Source organism: Acanthopagrus latus, chromosome 5 (genome assembly GCF_904848185.1).
Source record: "Acanthopagrus latus isolate v.2019 chromosome 5, fAcaLat1.1, whole genome shotgun sequence".
Taxonomy (NCBI): domain Eukaryota; kingdom Metazoa; phylum Chordata; class Actinopteri; order Spariformes; family Sparidae; genus Acanthopagrus; species Acanthopagrus latus.
Window position 1 is genome coordinate 19,524,118 of NC_051043.1, and position 18,042 is coordinate 19,542,159.

The window sequence follows — 18,042 nt, forward strand, 5'->3', positions numbered from 1 at the left end:
AGGGGGAGGGAAATGACAACAGTGATGAAAAGAAGAAGAATGTGGTTTGAGCGCTGATAGGGATGTGAGTGAAAGGAAGGAAGGAAAGATCACAGAGTCAAGAGAGGGGGGGGAAAGACAAAAGCGAACCTTACAAATATCGAAGAAGAGAGGGAATGACGGCGTGAAAAGGAAAACACAGGAAATGAGGGATCCTGAGGTCTAAATTCTGAAGAGTAGGAGGAGAGGAAGTAGGAGAGGTGGGAGGGAGAGAGACAGATGAGGGAGGTGACAGCTGGGCGAGCTGCCTAGACAAGATATGGGTTTTGGACTGTGTGTGTGTGTCTGAGTATGTGTGTGTGTGATATGTCAGGGATAAATGGCTATTATCACTATGACAATGTTAATTACAGCCAGACTATTAGGCCCGAGGAGTGCCGGCTCATTTATTTGGCTGCAATACAGTTGTGTGTGGGCGTGTGCATGTTTGAGTGTGTGTGTGTGTGTGTGTGTGTCTCAGACGTTTTTTTTTTTGTTTTTTTTTTTCATATTTCTGTGTGTATATATGAGTGTGTGATTGACTCAGTGTGTGCGTGCGTGTGTGTTTGTGTGTGTGATCGCATCAAATCTATTTGTTAGACAGGGTAATTACTTCAGGCTTTGGCCAAACGCTAGAATGTTTCTTGTGATCTATAAGACTTCAGACTAATCATTACGAACCGAGCGCCAGCCAAATTTCCACTCTTTCATTGGGAGTTAATTTTAGGACTTTTATAACCCAATGTGTCTCCTTATGGAATCAAAAGATTGTTATTAATGGTGTGAAGGATTCTCTGGGTAAATTATTCACTGAGTTTGTATGTTTTCATCACACGTTTGCAAATTAGAGCTGGAAAGTACACGGCGTAGGATAATGTAAAGGCTAATGAACAAGGTGTGATGTGTGGGATCACAGCAGGGGCCTGAAAACGTTAAACCTGGGAAATAACATAGAGAAATAACCTCGCTGTTTGTATTGTTATGTAACCTGTTTTTATAGTCTGTATAAATTCTTGTTTCTGCACTGTGAAAGTTCAGCGAGAAATCACAGCATTATCAACACACAACAGTGTTATGACATAAAGAGTTTTGTTTGTAGTTAACTATGTAACATCTAACCTGGGATATTTATTTACAACAGTGGTGCTGCACTCAGAAACTGTGGGGATGGCACCAAATCGCACAAAATGCTGATTTCTATGCATGGCTTTTGACTTTACAGCTTAGTCTGTGAACAGGTGACTCTTGAGAGGTGCTTCTTAATTTAGATTTGATGTCATCATCAACGCATCTAATTTTCTGTCTAACCAGTTAATAAAGTTAAAGGAATAGTTCAACCTTTCTTGCCAAGCACTAGATCAGAAGATGATTACCACTACTATATCTGTGTGTTAAATTTGGAGATGAATAAACCAATGGGAATATTTTCCATCACTGAATAAATGTTTTTAATTATGATGGAAACATCTAAAGGCTGTCTATCATTAGCACAATGGAGGACACCCACCCCAATGTTACTAATTTACACGTCACCGTCAATAACCACATGTAAACTACCTGTAGTAGACTCATCGTGCAATCTGAGCACAAACATAAATACATACAATGCCATGAAATGGGCCGTTGTCTCAACAATTAAGAAATGAAATAAAATCAAAATGATGGGTTAAAACAGATTGTGACGGAATTTTTAGCCCCCAGTCCGTTTAAATGAGGGACACTGAGAATGTCTAAAGCAACCTCTACTACCAACACATCTAAGGCTCACTAATCAACATGTGATAATTGGTTTGTTTAATCAGTACAAAGGCAGAAATGCAAAAGATATTGTTTGTGGTTATACTGTGAGTAAATGGACCACAGACACAACGATGATTTAAATCAACATTCATTTGTAAAAGATGGTTATTCCTGAAGTCAACAAAAGTTTATGGAGAACTGATTAACATTCAATTAGCTAATCAGCATAGCTCTTGTGATGTGCATCTGTTGATCATGGGAAAAAAAAAAATAATTAAAAACTCTATCAGATAAACAAAAAACAGACTTTGAAAGTAATCTGTCATTTCCCTTAATTATGTTTCATTGTATTAACATTATCATTGTAGTGTGTGTACACATACAATACACTCCCACATAACATCTCACTGCAACTGCCAACACTTTGGTGTACATGTCAGTGTCTACTGGGGATAATTGCATGAACTAGGCACAGCACAATATGTGTAGGAGTACAATACTGATGAGAGCTGAGAGCAGCCGCGGATGGGAGGGCGTTTTTTTTGTCGAAGGTGCCGTTGATCCTTGTGTGACTAATTCAACCACACACTGCCTGATCAAACATGTCCAATTGGTAACTTCAAGGTAATAAACACCGAGCCGATGGGTGGACAACAGTGATTGTATCAGTTTACATCCCGAGTGTGAATGTGTGTGTTCAGGTGAATTTTTCAGTCAGATGCTGTTGAAACAGTGTTTTTTTTCTGAGGTTACCTTCCTCACAGCTACTGAAAACAGCACTGTTATCCATCTCTGTGCTTCAAAGTCACAATGAATAACTTCAACAATGTGACACATTTCAGAGTGAAACAAAGTCGGCCCATGTTTGAGAATATACTGTATCTCCAAGGCAGGTTTGAACCAAATCTTCTGGATGAGTGGTGTAAGACTCAAGTGTGTTTAAAGGCGTGCTCATAAGACTGACATGACACCTATAATACAGTTACGACTGTTGCCACTATGTGCAATTCATAACTTTGTCTTTATTATGACAAACTGATATTAACCAAGACAACATAACCTCTCATGAACATATCAAAGCAGGCATTATTATCAAGCTTTTTCCACACTTTTTTTCATTCTTTTGTATCCATTACATTGAGCAAACGACACTAATTTTTTCATGTCCCTAAATTACCTTGATACTTACACCATGTTGTTGAACTGGCCATGTAAAAATTAACAACATCTTAACTTTAATAAGAATAAAAAATAATAATAAAGCATTTGATAGTGGAATTAAAAAGACATTTAATGACACATCCTCATTTTACCACTGTAGTCACGGTCAGAAAAAAATATTCATGACACATAATGGATAACATACAAAGCTCCATTCTTTCTTGAGTTTGATATTCATTCTTACTTTGACACTTTAATGATCATTGTGACAATGATTATTTTAAGGTTATGTTGTCTTGACTAATGTCGGGTTCTCATAAAACAACAGACATTGCTGTCATGGCTAATTTCACGTTAATCTGACATAATTGACAGTCATACATAGAAACATCAGAAAGACCCCTTCTTGTTTGCGACAGGTGTCATGTTACTCTCATGCACACCCCTTCATTTAAAGACTAGTAGTTTAATTAGATTTAAGGGAGAAAAGAGGATGCGTGACCTTGCGAAGACAACATGACGTGGAGCTGTAGCGGGAATAGACGATGTAGAAGTGTGTCAGTGATGCAAAGATTTTCACCAACTCGCTCCCTCTAGAGAGTCAAGCGTATCCCAAACCTCCTCACCTCTGCAGCCAGCGTTTAGCCGTCCGCTCCCAGCCCCACCTCCCTGTCTGTCACATCACTAATTGCAGTGGCTAACGAGCCTGGGGGGGTAGCTGGAGTCAATCACCCTGTTGCTGGGGCAATTAGCACACGCCTAACCTACTTCCCTCCTGTCCCACTGCCAGCGTGGAAAAGCACAGGTTGACACCGAGGACAAACGCTCCATCACGTGCACACGCAGCGCTTGGGTTCGTGTCACAAATGCATCTATAAGCACAGAGATGCTAATGGGGCCAAAAGGATAAGTCTTCTTGGGGACAGTGTTTGGATTTGCCCTTGGTAATTATGCATACAGCTAATTAGAGCAGCTAATTAGCTGGTGGTGCCTTTTCTGAAACACCAATTATCAGGGAAACTGTAGGTGGAATAACTCCTGGAGTTTGGGAGCACCTGGAGTTTGTCTGCTCATTCTAAGTTTTAAGATGTTTTCTAAGATGTTTTATTGTTTTTAGTTCGTTTTTCTATTTTGCTTCATGATTTGGTATACAAATGTTATTTTGTTGGGTTTTGATTTTGAACTACCTTTAAGTAATGGGATGGCCCCCCTCCACAAACTGAACACTCGCTCAAGAGAGGGTGTATAACTATTACTTGAAGGCCACCGTAGTTTCTCCACCACGCTTTAAGAGAAGGATAAGGGATGGGGTATTGAGTTGGTTGCAATCTGCAACCTCACCACTGGATGCCACTAAATCCTACGTAGTACAATTTAATGTATACAGTATATTCAAATGTAAATACATTACAGAAAGGCTGTATTTCCAAACTTATTTGGATAACAGATCACGTCAAAGTTAGAGATCCATTTTCCTCCAGGCACAGCTCACTGATGTTGTTGAAAATGAATACATTAAAGAGTAATGCCTTTTATCATTCTGTATTATTAAGACTCCTTGACTGTAAACCCTGCATACATTACTTGGCTTTTTGGCTTTTCGATCGTCTAAAAAACAGAGCTTTAATTCGTAGTGTTGTGGCACTTAGGGCAAGTAGAAATGGATAAGAGCATCAGCCAGATGTCTGAAATACAAAATGTAAATGTAAAAAAGCAGCTGACGTATAGCTTTCCTATTCACAAATTTATGAAGAAAAAAAAGTGCAGGGAGAGAGAGAGAGATGGTGGAGAAATGAAGAGAAAGACAGGAAAAGGATGGATAGAGTCGGCGAGGGGAAGGGAGGGATGGGAGAGCGGGGGAGGGAAAGAAAGAGAAATTAAATGGAGGGAGGGGACTGTGAGAGGAGGGAGTAATTTGGAGAAGTCAAATTGAGAGAGAGAGTGAGGGGGAGACGAAGAGATAGAAGACGAGGGAGGAGGGATGAAGACATTTGGTAGATATGAAAGCTAACAGCCCATCCAACCACACACACACACACACACACACACACACACACACACGCACACACACTCTTGCAAAGATCCCAGGGAGAATTGTACTTTCAATTTCCAGACCCCTAATTGCATTAGAACTGCCCTGCTCTCGTCTCCTCTCTCTCTCTAGTTCCTCTGTGCTGCCCAGGACTTCCAGGGGACTATTACATGGTGCTCTGCACCTCCACTGGGTCCTCCTCCTTTCTCTCCATCGTTCACTCTCTGTAGTACTCTCTCTCTGTCTCTCTCTCTCTCGCTCCCCTCTGCGCCCACTTCCACCGTTTTAGCCTGTCTAATTTCCTCCCCCTCGTGCTCCCTCTTTCTGTGCCCTCTCAATGTCTCCGTCCATCTTTCGCTTTGTCTCCATTTTTCATTTTTATCAATTAGTCAAACCCCTCCCTCCTTATCGTCTATTCTCTTTCCTGCCTATGTCTATCAATTTTACGTCTTTCCCTTTTTCGCCCTCTTCTTCTCCCGCCCCCGCGTCCTGCATATTTCAAACCAGTCATTTGTTTTCTTCAGTGTGTTGGTTTCTCACCCAGTTCATTTCATGTGTCTTCCCTGGGTTGTTCATGACAGTGTGTCCTCTCTCGATGGACACACTCTCTTGCTTTACTAAGTTTATGAACTCGCGTGGCAGCAGTTGACCTACATCTTAAAATAATTAGGGTTTGTAGTAAGAGCGTCATCAGTGTAAGCTCCAAGCCATCGCCCTGGTGGCAAGAGTCTCCTCTTCGTGTTTGATTACTGCTGATGTACGTTTGAGCACAGCTGCACCGCGGCGCCGCCTTAGTGGTCCATGAGGACACCGTGGTTAGACTAAGCAGCTCCCGTGTGGGATTAAATGTGACTGAGCATGAAGGAGGCTCTTCTCAGTTTCTGATCTCATTCAAAAGTCAAATCTTGTCAGAAAAATGGGAGCTCTTTGTCTCCCTACATTTCTCCATTTGTCTCAGTTTATGTCCCCCTCGCTCTCTGGTAGGAGTTCCCCTCATTTCCATTCAGACCTCCTAAATTTCAGTGGGTTTTTATGTGGGCTTCCATTCCGGCTGAAAACTACAGTGGGTGATTCCACTTTATTGGTTTCTCACCCTCTCTAAAAATTAAACCAATCTTTTCTGTTGGATTAAAAACCCACCATGCATCCCTCGTCCGTGCATGACTCATCGCTCACCTACACTGAATTAGGTGGGATCACTAATGCCCCCATGTGGGAAAAAAGTTGCCCTCTTGGATGCTCTTTGCTGGATAGAACATGATAGAGTTCCCTCTAAAGTGCCCTTTAAGGGACACTCTTTCATTGGAGGAGCCTTTTTATATATATATATATATACTTCAGATCTGAGTCACATATTAAAATAAATTCAATCTTAACTGTTTGTGTCATGATGTTGGGATTCAGTTCACTAGGTTATAGTTTCAAGTTTTATTTTATTAGGGTGATCAGCTGTTTATAAAACCTTTTTGTTCCAAAGGTGCAATGTGTAAGAGTGTTAGCAGAAAACACAAAAATTACAAAATCTATTAACAGAATGTAAAACTTTTTATGTTCATAATGTTTATATGTAAATACAAGTCCATTCTATTTCTTACCTGTTTATTATATTATTTACTTTTTACTGTTATTATTATTGTTTATTGTAATATTGCTGTCCTTTGCTGTGACAAATAAAACATTTCTGATTCTGATTCTGAAGGTTTCAGTGTCATGATGTCTATGCACTGTTCTGCAGAGTAGCCCCAATGGAGAGATCACTTGAAGTTAGCATGCTAACCAGCTAGCACAGGCCTATACCGCCCTTATAAAGCTCTTTTGGTAGAAGTGTAAAAACCAACACTACCCTGGTGCTCCAAGCTCTCAGTCTGAATCGACAGCTGCACAGCAAACTTATCTCACTAGCTAATGACAGCTACAGTCAGCTGCAGTTAGCAATAACTCTGGTAATATGCTGCCCCCTATTTGTTTTGATAGGTAGCTTATTCTTACATATTGCAGTGTTAAACATTAGCTTGTCAATGAACATCTGCCTGACTCATGACAGACTTTCCCTGGTGACAGTGGTTGTAACAGTGAAGACTTCCATGATCTCACACTACGACATGACATTCTCAAATAACATATATTTATTCTTAAATGGCATTCTTCCTGTTTTAATGTCATTGTTCCTCACTCCTTGTCATCACTGGTGTTTTCCTCACAAAGTTCTTTGAGAGGTTGGTAGTTTTCCGAAAAACATATCTGTTCAGACATTATTGGCAGCAAAGCAACGGAGAATGCATTGCTAAATATACAGTGAGTTACAGGGGTTTGCTTGAAGCTGACTGGCATTTGCATTATATCAGGCGGATGTCTTGCGCAACTGCAAATCTAAAGATAAGCGAAAGTGTCTTCCTCTCTATACACAAACGCCAAAGGCACACAAGCCTTTATCTCGCTGGGTTTATTGACTTTTCATGCGTCTGCAGCCTCTTTCTTTTTTTTTTTTTTTTTTACACTTAGTTTGAAAGTAGGAGTAGTGACCTCCTCTAGCCTTTACAGGCTTTGTCATTTCCCAACCACCTTCGAACTTGTTTTTCTAGCTTTAAACAGCCCCCCCTTTCTCTTCTTGTTGACTGATTGGAGCGAGCTAGAGCCGCTTGGTATGGAAATGAACCTGGAGCCAAGGACACACAAGTTCTCAGTGTCCCAAATACATCACACACGCACACACACACACACACACACACACACACACACACACACACACACACACACACACACCAGAATATGTCAAATGTGTTGATTAATTGGGTGGTTGAAGAATGGTAACAAGCAAATACTGTAACTGTAGAGGAGCAAGGGGTACGGGTGAAAAGAAATGTCAGGCTTCTTTAGAAAGTGGAGAAACGTGGTGGTGAACAACACATCAGCACTGGAGGTTAATATCCAGAATGGCAGGGGTTAAACTACTTGACATATCTGAGGAAAAGCAACCCCCAAATAAAGGCGACTTTCCTTGAATGAGTACTTCAAAAGAAATACAGGGAAAATACTGGTTTTCATAAAAATGATTTGATTGTGACCTTGAAAACAAAGAGTTTGAGAGAACGTTCTTTAGACGACTATGGCGAGCGAGTCTGAGCTAAAAAAAAGAGAGAGCCTGGGAAATGTGTAGGATTGATTCCCCCACTGTCATGCTTAAATAATCAATCAGGTATTTAGACCCCTGCTGGCATGCACAAACACACACACGCACACACACACACACACACACACACAGAGGGAGTGAGAGAGAGAGAGAGAGAGAGAGAGAGAGAGAGAGAGAGAGAGAGAGAGAGAGAGAGAAAGGGAACTGAGAAAACAAAACCTTGAGACGTAGTGATAAAGAAACGGGAAGAAGAAAAAAGTCTGTTTCTAATAAACACACAGACTATGAAAATGGTAAATCTATAATTGAAAACTGCGAATGTGTGTGTGTGTGTGTGGTTTTGCTTTCATCAACAGATTATTGACTATTCAGTTTCCTCTTCCCACTCACAGACTTCCTGCTAGAAACAGCCAATCAGAAGAGACAAATTAAGGAGTCACTTAGCATAACTACACTGCTATGCTGCTAAGAGGTATGCACACACACACACACACACACACACACACACACACACACACACACACACACACACACAAAAACACACACAGCCCACTGAGAAGTGAAACGCACATGCATCTTCAAGCAACAACAAGCATTCCAATTAATAATTAATTGCAAAGCAAAACCTTGGAGAGAGGTGAAACTCAGCAGAGAGAAAGTAAGAGCAGAAGAAACAAATTGAATAAAGGGAACAGGATGGAGAAGGGGAGGGAGGGGGGAGAGGTGAGTGAAAGGTAGAACAGAAGGGGCGTTATGGAAACTATTCGATTTAAAGAGGACGATAAGGAGAAGGTATAAGTGGAAGTTTTTGGTTTTATTTTTCCACTCACGCCTCTCCTCTTCTATACACAACAAATAGGTAAATGTATGCAAATAGGAGGAGAAAAAACAGAGCATTTTTGAAAAAAGGGGCACAGGTAGCGTTTCAACAACAACAACAAAAAGAAATCAGATGGGACATGCAGGTTGTCAAGAAACTGTCTGCATTTCTGTTGCTCCTTCTGTCAATCAAAAACTTCAATCGAAATGTGTTTATCTGGGTTATTGGCACAACAGTCTGCCATCGCTGTTAACATGTGGAGCATGCATTTTAATTTAATGTATGCTGATCATGCGTGGAGGAAATAATTTTTCCTCTCTCTCTCTCTCTCTCTCTCTCTCTCTCTCTATCCTTCAGCCTCTCTGTGAGGGCTTGTGAAACAGCCTCGTCGCGGGCGGAGGAGTGTAATGGCGTAATGTAAAACAACATTATTACTGACGCAATTTATCGGCTGCCAAAATATCTCTAAGAGCAGGAAAAGTATAGCAGGTCATTTTCTGACCTCCCTTTATATTCTCTTTTTTTATTTTTTTTTTATTTATTTATTTTCTTGCCTTGGCTCAAATAGCGGGTTGTTTTGTGCCTCTTTCTCTGTCCATTAGGAACCATTATTTTCTCTGATGTCTTTACATTAGTGCATCACAGTTTTGGGCCTCCCGTAAACCAGGTAGAGTCAACTATGTTATACAGTGAACTATCCAAAGAGCATGACCTTTTTGTTTTAAGCAATTACCGAAAACAAAAAGCTGTGTCGGAACAGGGCTCTGATGTTAGCGCTCAGCAGACTCAGTGATGCTGTCCATGGTGCTGAAACTTTGCCTCAACACTCAACATTTTGCATAGCTGCATTTTCCCCTCATGGGAGGATACAGAATTGTGATCTATGCTATGTGCCTTCTGCGTACGGTCCATAATGTTCAAATTCATAATTTAAGTTAGCTTTGATATCTTCTTGTGTTACAGAGGAAGACTATGTTATGCTAGAAATAGTGATGGGAATTGATCTGACTTTATTGATACTGATGCCTTTGTAAGTCGATTTCTGTTTCTGCTTCATTGAATCTCACCTCATTATCCCCCGCTTTTCCTCACGGAGAAAGCGTTACAAATACCTCATTCAGACAAGGGACAAATGGGACTTAAAAAAGTATTACAATTTCGATTGGGTAGTAAACTGCTGAGACACTTTATTTCCACCTTTCCCTTCAGAATAAAAGCATTGCAGACTCCCTGTCAGAGGGGCCGCAGGGAAGTCTGGACTTAGAGTTATGGGGGCACTGGCCCCTGTTGCCCACCCGCCCACAACCACCCCTGAGCTCTGGGATTCAAACCAGCAACCCTCCAATTACTAGTCACCTGCTCTCCCCACTTAGCTACAGCCGCCCCTTAATTTAATCTGTAACAATTTTCTTTGTGGAAAGAAAGTAAGCCTACACACATTTTTTGCATGAATTATTAAATCTATTCGTTTTTATTTGGGATTTCCCAATCAAAGAAAATATCTCCCAAGTCCGCCTGGGTGGAGCAAATCATTTTATACTTTAAGATATTTACCCTCGTTAACAGTTGCGCAGCATAAAGCTGGAGTTTTTCATGTTGTGGGGTGTTTCTTCATCTCTCCCATGCCTCGTTTTTGTTGCAAGTTTACAGTAGAATGGAAACATAAATGTGACATATCTGAATGCAATGCACAGCTGTCAAAATGAAGGCTCATAAGTACTCGGTCCTCATGTTCTAATTACAATAATTAATGAAGTACTCAAAGGTCGGAACATCAACGTGTTGGCAGGTGCCGTGGCTGGTGTGATCCAATCCCAACATGTTCTCTAGTTATTATTATTATTGTGTTGTTGTTGTTGTTGTTGTTGTTGTTGTTTTGTTGTTGCATGACTATCTCAAGACTGGCCAATCACTGATGAGGACTTGCCTTCTGGTGATTTTCACCATTTAACTGAACTGAATAACAAACATTCTAAATGGTGGCACCTGCTTTACAGAAATGGAACTGAAATAAACCTACACGACCCGTCTGTCTGAAAAGTTAATAAGATAACAGGCTTTTTCAGTCTTATTCTCTGCATGCCACAAAAGAGCGTATGCAGGCGCTAAATTGCCCGCAGATGTTCGTTTTAAGAGATCACAGGCTAAATATACTTAATGCAGCCGGAGGCAGTGGTGTGCTGTTTCAGGGCTGCGTATCCATCTGTTAACCGGCGACCACTTTGGAAGGCTCCATTAATAATATGCAAGTCGCACAGTGACTGTAACCTCTCACAACACTCAGCTGGGCTTCAGCAACTGGCTTTTGTTGCATCCCATCGAGTGACACGCTGTCTCTAAGCTGTTTGATATCTTAAGTAAACAGGACTGCAATCTAATATTAAAATTCACACACAGGCCGACATGTTAGCTTGCAGTCAGAAGTGAGAGTGAAATTGTCCGCGCTGTTTATTGTGTGAGGCCAACGTTAGTGGATTAAGTGCCCCTCTAAACTGTGTTTGTTGTGTAATTAAGCCGTCTTTTAGCCACGGCTTAAAAAAAAAAATGAACCAAGTGAATCAAATTTGCAATACATGTCTTTTAATTTTGCTGGTTGAGAGTCAAAGCTGAAATAGATCACATCGAACGTTCGATTCTTTTGGGGGGATTTCTGTTCGATGTTTTGCAGACATCGAGTGCTCAAAAACATTGTGATGACTTAAAAACATCAAGTACAACAACTATGTATATACAGCAGAGGAAAAATGAATAGCTTCAATCTAAGTTTCCCCTGTCTGAGATCTCACTTTCCGTCAGTCTACCTCTGTTTTCCATCTCTCTCTCCTCCCAATCCCCTTTTGTCCCAAACTCTTTCTCTCATCCCCACCTCCTCACTCGTCTCTAAAAAGATGAAACCAATTTTTCAGCCTCCACAGGAGACAAATTACTCCTAATAATCCCTCGTTTCCTGAAGAGGGCCTCTTTCTTTTTTCCCGCTCAACCAAGAGACTAGGACCTTAATGGATATGTGGAATTAGGAGGAAAATGTCGGAGAGGGGGTTCAGTAATGGCAGGCAGTGTTCTGGTTTACATTGTTGCCTCGTGAAGAGAGAGCTCACTGCATTACCACATCAGTGCTGTTGATAAGCCGACTTTTTGATTTGGGAGATGGTCGATGGTGCGCTGAGGTGGAGTTGAATCACACAAACATATCAGACAGAGGAATAATGTTTAAAAGCCAGCACTGAGTGCTCCTGATGCAATTATGTGTGAGGCTTTTCGTTTTTTTTAGTTTTTTTTAGGCTGTTTGAATGTGTAACAGCCGTAAAAAGATCCCACATTTCATTACATGGCTGCACGGCACTTTTGTTCCAATCCTCAGATGTGGAATTGTTTAGGAAAGGAGGACGCACGACTTTGTGAAAGCTTTTACATCCGTGCTCCCTTTGAAGATCCGAGCTCATGATTTAATTCCTTCGCCTTTCCTTCCCCAGCAGACATGTCGGAGCTTTCATCTCGGTGAACTATCACGCGGACCCCTCTCAGTGACAGACGCCTTAGACAACCAACCAACAATCAACACCTGGTCAGCAGTTCTGGTAAACAAATCATGAGGCACCAAATTACTTGTAATAGCAGCCATTTTGATGCTTTTAACCAAAGGAGACAGGCAAAAAAAAAAAAAAAAGAGAGATGGAGGGAGAGAAAGTGAAACTAGGTGTGTAGCTGTGTGTGTACAAAGATGTGTGTTACTTATGAAATAACGACCATAACTCCTGTTGTTATGGTGATAAATTAACTGAATAAGATATAGCAGATGTTTTCTATAATTAAGTTTATACACTAGAACAACAAATACAATATTATGAAGAAATGTTCACGATGAAAGTATCAGAAACACGTTCAGTAAGAACGCAGCCCAGTCACCAAGGGTTTCAATATGTTTTGTATTTCATTTGGATCCCGTTGCCAAGTGAGAGACCATTTTTTAAGACCACGTCAGCTGGGAAATATTAGTGACCAGCTTAAACTTTTAGCGGCCATCTTTGAGTCAACAAAACCAGGTATTCATAAAATAGAAAATATATTTTACATGACGATTGGAGTAGCTTCCATACAGCAGGAGACACTAAGTCTGACATTTCTATCAAGTGAGTGGTGGATCAGACTGACAATATAATAATACCACCCTTTATCACGTATCGTTAATGTGATAAATTGTTTCAGATAAGAGATAGATTATTAATTACTACAACAAAGCTCACCGTATACACTACATATCTACATTCAGCTAATATCCATGAAAATTGGAACTGAAAAATACATTTAAAACCCTTATTTCTTTATAGAATACATGGAAATGAGATGTAGCAGCACTCATTCCTGAGCTCCATTCACACCGCCCCCTTATAAAAAGCCAGCAGAATCCCAACAGCACTGCCTTTTTTAAATGACGGCTTCAAGCTTGCTTTTTTTTTTTTTCCAGTGTGTGAAAGAGACAGGGTTTGCAAAAGCCCTGAACAAAATTGGGTTTTCTCACTAGGGCTTTGCTGTTTGAAGGAGGGCTATCAGGCCAGATTAGCTTTACCTCAGTGGTAATGGAACTGGGAGTATTTTGAAAAGCATCCTTCTCCCCACTTTTTAGCCTGAGGGTCTCGGGCTGCTTTAACCAGGGCAGCGATGTCTGCTTTGGGATGTGTCTGTTTTGATCTACGAATGTATCAAGTAATGGTGGTTATTTTTTTCTGATTAGACATGTCATGGATTCAAGCTGACTTTTTCTAAGCAATCTTTTCCTTTGCATGACCCTGTCTGAGAAAAGTAAGCACACGTCTGAAGTCAGCATTGGTTTGCTCTCTTTTCCAGACAGGGAGCCTTAAATTTAGCTAAATACGCTTCATATTTTGCCTTAAAGGAAAATCTGGATGGCAGCATGCAGCAAAATGCACATGGTAAAATCCAAGTTATATTTTATCTTACTTATAGCTGTTTTATTTTCTCGAGTCATAGTCAGTTTTTTTATTTATTTTTTTATTTTTAAATCTATTAAATTGAAACTGCTGGCTGTAGTACAAGACTGCATCCTCATTTCCTCTCAAGTATGCAAATGCCAAATTTAGGTTTTATTGCTTTTGTGTTCAATGAAATACTGAGCAGGAGGACGAATTAGGGTTTCAGCTCTCTATGGGCAGCAGCCTTTAAGGCCTAAAGAGATAAATGTGTTTGAGTCTCACCGGGAATGACACCCCGCCAGCATGACACGTAATGGAGGATTGCAAAAGTGAATGTGATTCTGTGCGTGTGCATTTGCATACTCACTGAGGGTCCTTTTAGTGAATTCGCATGCGTGTCTATAGGCGCCTTACCTGCGCCATCGAGTGCCTGTGTTTGCGAGACTGCTTGTCATTCTGAGACCTGTGAGAGTGAGGCCTGCTGTGCGTGTGTGACCAGGAGGCTTGTAGCAACAGGAGGGGGTAAACAAGCTGACCTTTACAGCTTTGATCAACCCGGAGGAACGGGACGGGCTGAGGGGTGTCAGCAGAAAGGTTAGGAGAAGGAAAACAGGAGTCTCTTCCTGTATAAGACACGTGTGGTGATGTGCGACGTCAACATGCACACGCTCACAGCTCACATCTGCATCCGCGCACATCCATCAAGCCATCTCATACCTCGGCCAGCGGGACGATTCCCTGTATGTCGGTGTTGCTGATGTAGAGGTGCGAGACTTTCTCCGTTTGCCTGGAAGTCGTCTGCATGCCGGGTGGGTACTCGATGTTCCAGTGCAGAGTCTGCGTCGGCACCAGGTTGATCACGTTGTCCACTTCGAATTCCAGCTGCATCACCTCATATGAGGGGTTTTCCAATCTGCAGAAAGAGAAAGAGAGAGAAAAATCCTCAGGTTACGCGATCTTTTACACTCTCCATTGGGTCCTAATTGCAAAAAGACCCCAGTGACATAACAGAACAGTACAGTACACACAGTACATGAAACGGTGTGCAGCAGCAATGATGTGTGGTCCAAGTACTTCAAGCAGTGATAACAACTCTGACTGGGCAGATAAATAAAAAAATAAATAAATAAATAAATAAACAAACAAACAAACTTCACTGAAAAATCTGAAGAGGACAATGGCCCCGCACTTTCCACATTTCTACATCGGCAAAAAATTACCTGGAAAGTGCAGTGTAAAAATAAACACAGTAGCAACGGCCATGATGACAAAAGAACACCTCTTTCAGGTGTCATTTCGGTCAATGCAACTTTTATGTCCACTTGCTCATCATGGAACAATGCTCCATCACAGATGAAAGTGAATTTCCTCTTATGAAAGAGAAAGAAAGGTCAGAATTGAAATCGAATGGCACAACCAACCCTTCCTCCGTGAAGGAAGTGAACAAGAGGAAAGACGAGCGATTGTCACCATAGCAAAATGGCGGGTTGTAGCCTCTTTTATCATTGTAAACTATGTTCAAAACAGCCTTCGACAGACTCTTTGCACTTTGGTGTTTTTGCCACAGACCCTGAAGCTCAAACAAGTATATTAAGATCCACTAGAGGCGTCTCCTCCTCCCTCTGAAAATGTGATTATAAGGATGATAATGAGTGAAAAAGGACGGTAGTGAAGTTCTTGTTGATGGAAGTGATAACGATGAGTGCTTGTGCCTTGAGGACTGCAAAGGAGGTACAAAAGATGAACTCACACTATCTACGTGCGCTTATTTATGTGTGTGTGTGTGTGTGTGTGTGTGTGTGTGTGTGTGTGTGTGTGTGTTTGTGTGTGGTTTAGGGAGGGAAATCATCCCCATCCAAATATAATGATACATTTCACAGCTTAATAGATAGAAACCGTTCTGTTTTAGGACTTCTCCACGAAACGCCTGTGGTGGTGTGTTTATGGGCCATTATCTCTGTCTGTTGGTGAGTGTGTCTAAGTGTTGTTGTGTTCGGGCGTCACCACGGACCAGTGGTTCTGCTCAATATGATTTTTTTTGGATGCAGGCTCGTATCTGCTTTTCAGTAATCAACGGAGACGGGTGGGTTAGCTTAGCGTGCAGACAAAAGTCAGGGGAAACAGCTAGGCGTGGGCTAAGAGGACACCGTTATCTGTATCTGTCCAACTGGCTGAATAATCTGTATCCGTATCTGTACTCAGAATAAGCGGGGCTTGAATCTGAAGTGGGTGTGACTAGTCGTAAGTTATTAATTCCAAATTGTGTTTCAGATGAATATTGTTGATAACAAGAGTGAAATTACTGTTGGTTTGTTTTGTTTTGTTTTGTTTTTTAATAAAAATGAACGAATAAACCTTACATTTAACTGAGAGGATTTCTCTTAGTACAAAATCCGTACCAGAAACACATTTTAGCTGAGATCTTGCACACCCTTCGAAAAGCTATCCCTATCCTCTGCTCTGACCTCAGGTAAGAAATCTGTCTGACAGTATCTCTGAAGCTTCTGTCTGTGATTTCCAAGAGACATTATCAATCCTAAAATCATTAAAAGGATGTCTCCAGATGTACCTTCAGATTCGGTTAAAATGTTCTACATGGAAAACTGCAAAGAAAAAGCACATCTTTTCATCATTTCTCTCTATTCTGATTCCGGAAATGTGCCTGTCATTTTGACGTCTTGGATTTTCTGCACATCATGCTCTCACAACGTTGCAGACTATCATTACCTGCTTTGCCTCTCCGCCTGTCAGACGTGCTGATTCTATCCGCGGTATCATTTATCCCGACAGACATTCTCTACATCCCCCTCCTCCAGATCTGAGCCGGCCGTGTCGTCGTTAGGCTGGCGTTAGATGTGAGGTTTGTGCTCAGATTCAGGATTTAATTGATTAATCATTAAAAAGACCCAATAAAATGTCCACATGCCACAGTAAAACGTTTTGTTTTCTGGAGGAGTAAGCCGCTGCACTCGGAGCAAAAGAAGCACAGCAGTTCTTAAAAAAAAAAAAACACTATCTGAAAAGGTGACGGCGCATTTCCTGCGGTCAAGACAGCAGTGAAATGCACTCGCTTACAGTTCACAGTAAGTGCAACACAAAAGGTCCCCTGGGAGGGATTTTGAGAGATAAATATTCAGGGGAAAAAAAACACAGCAACATAGAAAGTAATTTAGATACGTTTAAGCAACTGCATCTGCTTGTCAGAAACACACTCTCCCTGTCACCTACACACCCCCGGTGGCTGGTGGAGCATGAATTACCAAGAAAGAAGGTAAGCAGCTGTAAATTGATTTTCGAGCAGTGTTTTATAGCCCTGTGTTACGGCCGCGAGCACACACACGCTCACACGCACACACGCACACACAGATATATGGAGGTTAAAGGTCATGACAGAACCAATTGCAGAGGGTCTGTGATATCTGGCGTGTCGGTGTGCACGTGTGTTTGCATCTAGGGGGATGGTGTGAGCGATGTGTTACACAGATAGATTAAGGAGAGAAAAACTGATGGGTGTCAGCTCCCCTTGACCTCTCCCAGATCCCTCCATCATGCCTGATTTTCTTTCATCTTTCTGCCTTGTTCTGCCTCTTACCAAACCCGACCTGACATCATATTATGGTTTTACCCTCCAGTGAGGTACCTTTGCTTTGTTTTTTTTGTTTTGTTTTTTTCTCACTTTGGTCACTCAGAAGGCTATCTTACAAACAATAATTACAAAAATAACAAAATATGTAAGGATCAAGACACTCATGAAATCATCAGCCCACCATTAGCTTAGTCAACCCTTTTCTACCAGGTCAGTAACGATTACCAGCATGTCTTTTATTTCATTTAATGCCAGATGCCACTGTGCAGTGACAAGCTGCTCTTTACTGTTGATACATGTAGTCACAAAAAAAGAACCTTAATTAAGAACTTCTGTAAAAAGTAACAACTTGAGCTTAACCAAAGGCCTGAAGGTGCAGTAGAGACTATAATTGGATGGAATCTGATCCAAGTCCGGCAGATCCAACAAAGTTTACTTTTGGGTTTTGCAGGACTTTACAGCATCAGATTTTTGGTTCTTGGCTAAGTGAATACAAGTCTTTAGTCTGGTAGTTATACTGTATCTGCCCAGTTTTGCACTATATTTGAACAACTTAGGACAATCAGATGGCTGCAAAGTTGGTGTCCTGAAGGTTTAAAAATACTGTGCACTGACAATATACAG

At 41.2% G+C, this 18,042-nt stretch overlaps 1 protein-coding gene across 1 annotated transcript in view; it reads right to left on the minus strand.

Moving 5' to 3' along the window:
• si:dkey-215k6.1 (transmembrane protein 132C) overlaps positions 1-18,042 on the minus strand; it is a 254,962-nt gene that overhangs the window by 55,646 nt on the left and 181,274 nt on the right. Inside the window, exon 6 of the mRNA XM_037098267.1 lies at positions 14,550-14,745. Within this exon, the coding sequence (XP_036954162.1) occupies positions 14,550-14,745 (196 nt within the window). The remainder of the gene's footprint in view (positions 1-14,549; positions 14,746-18,042) is intronic.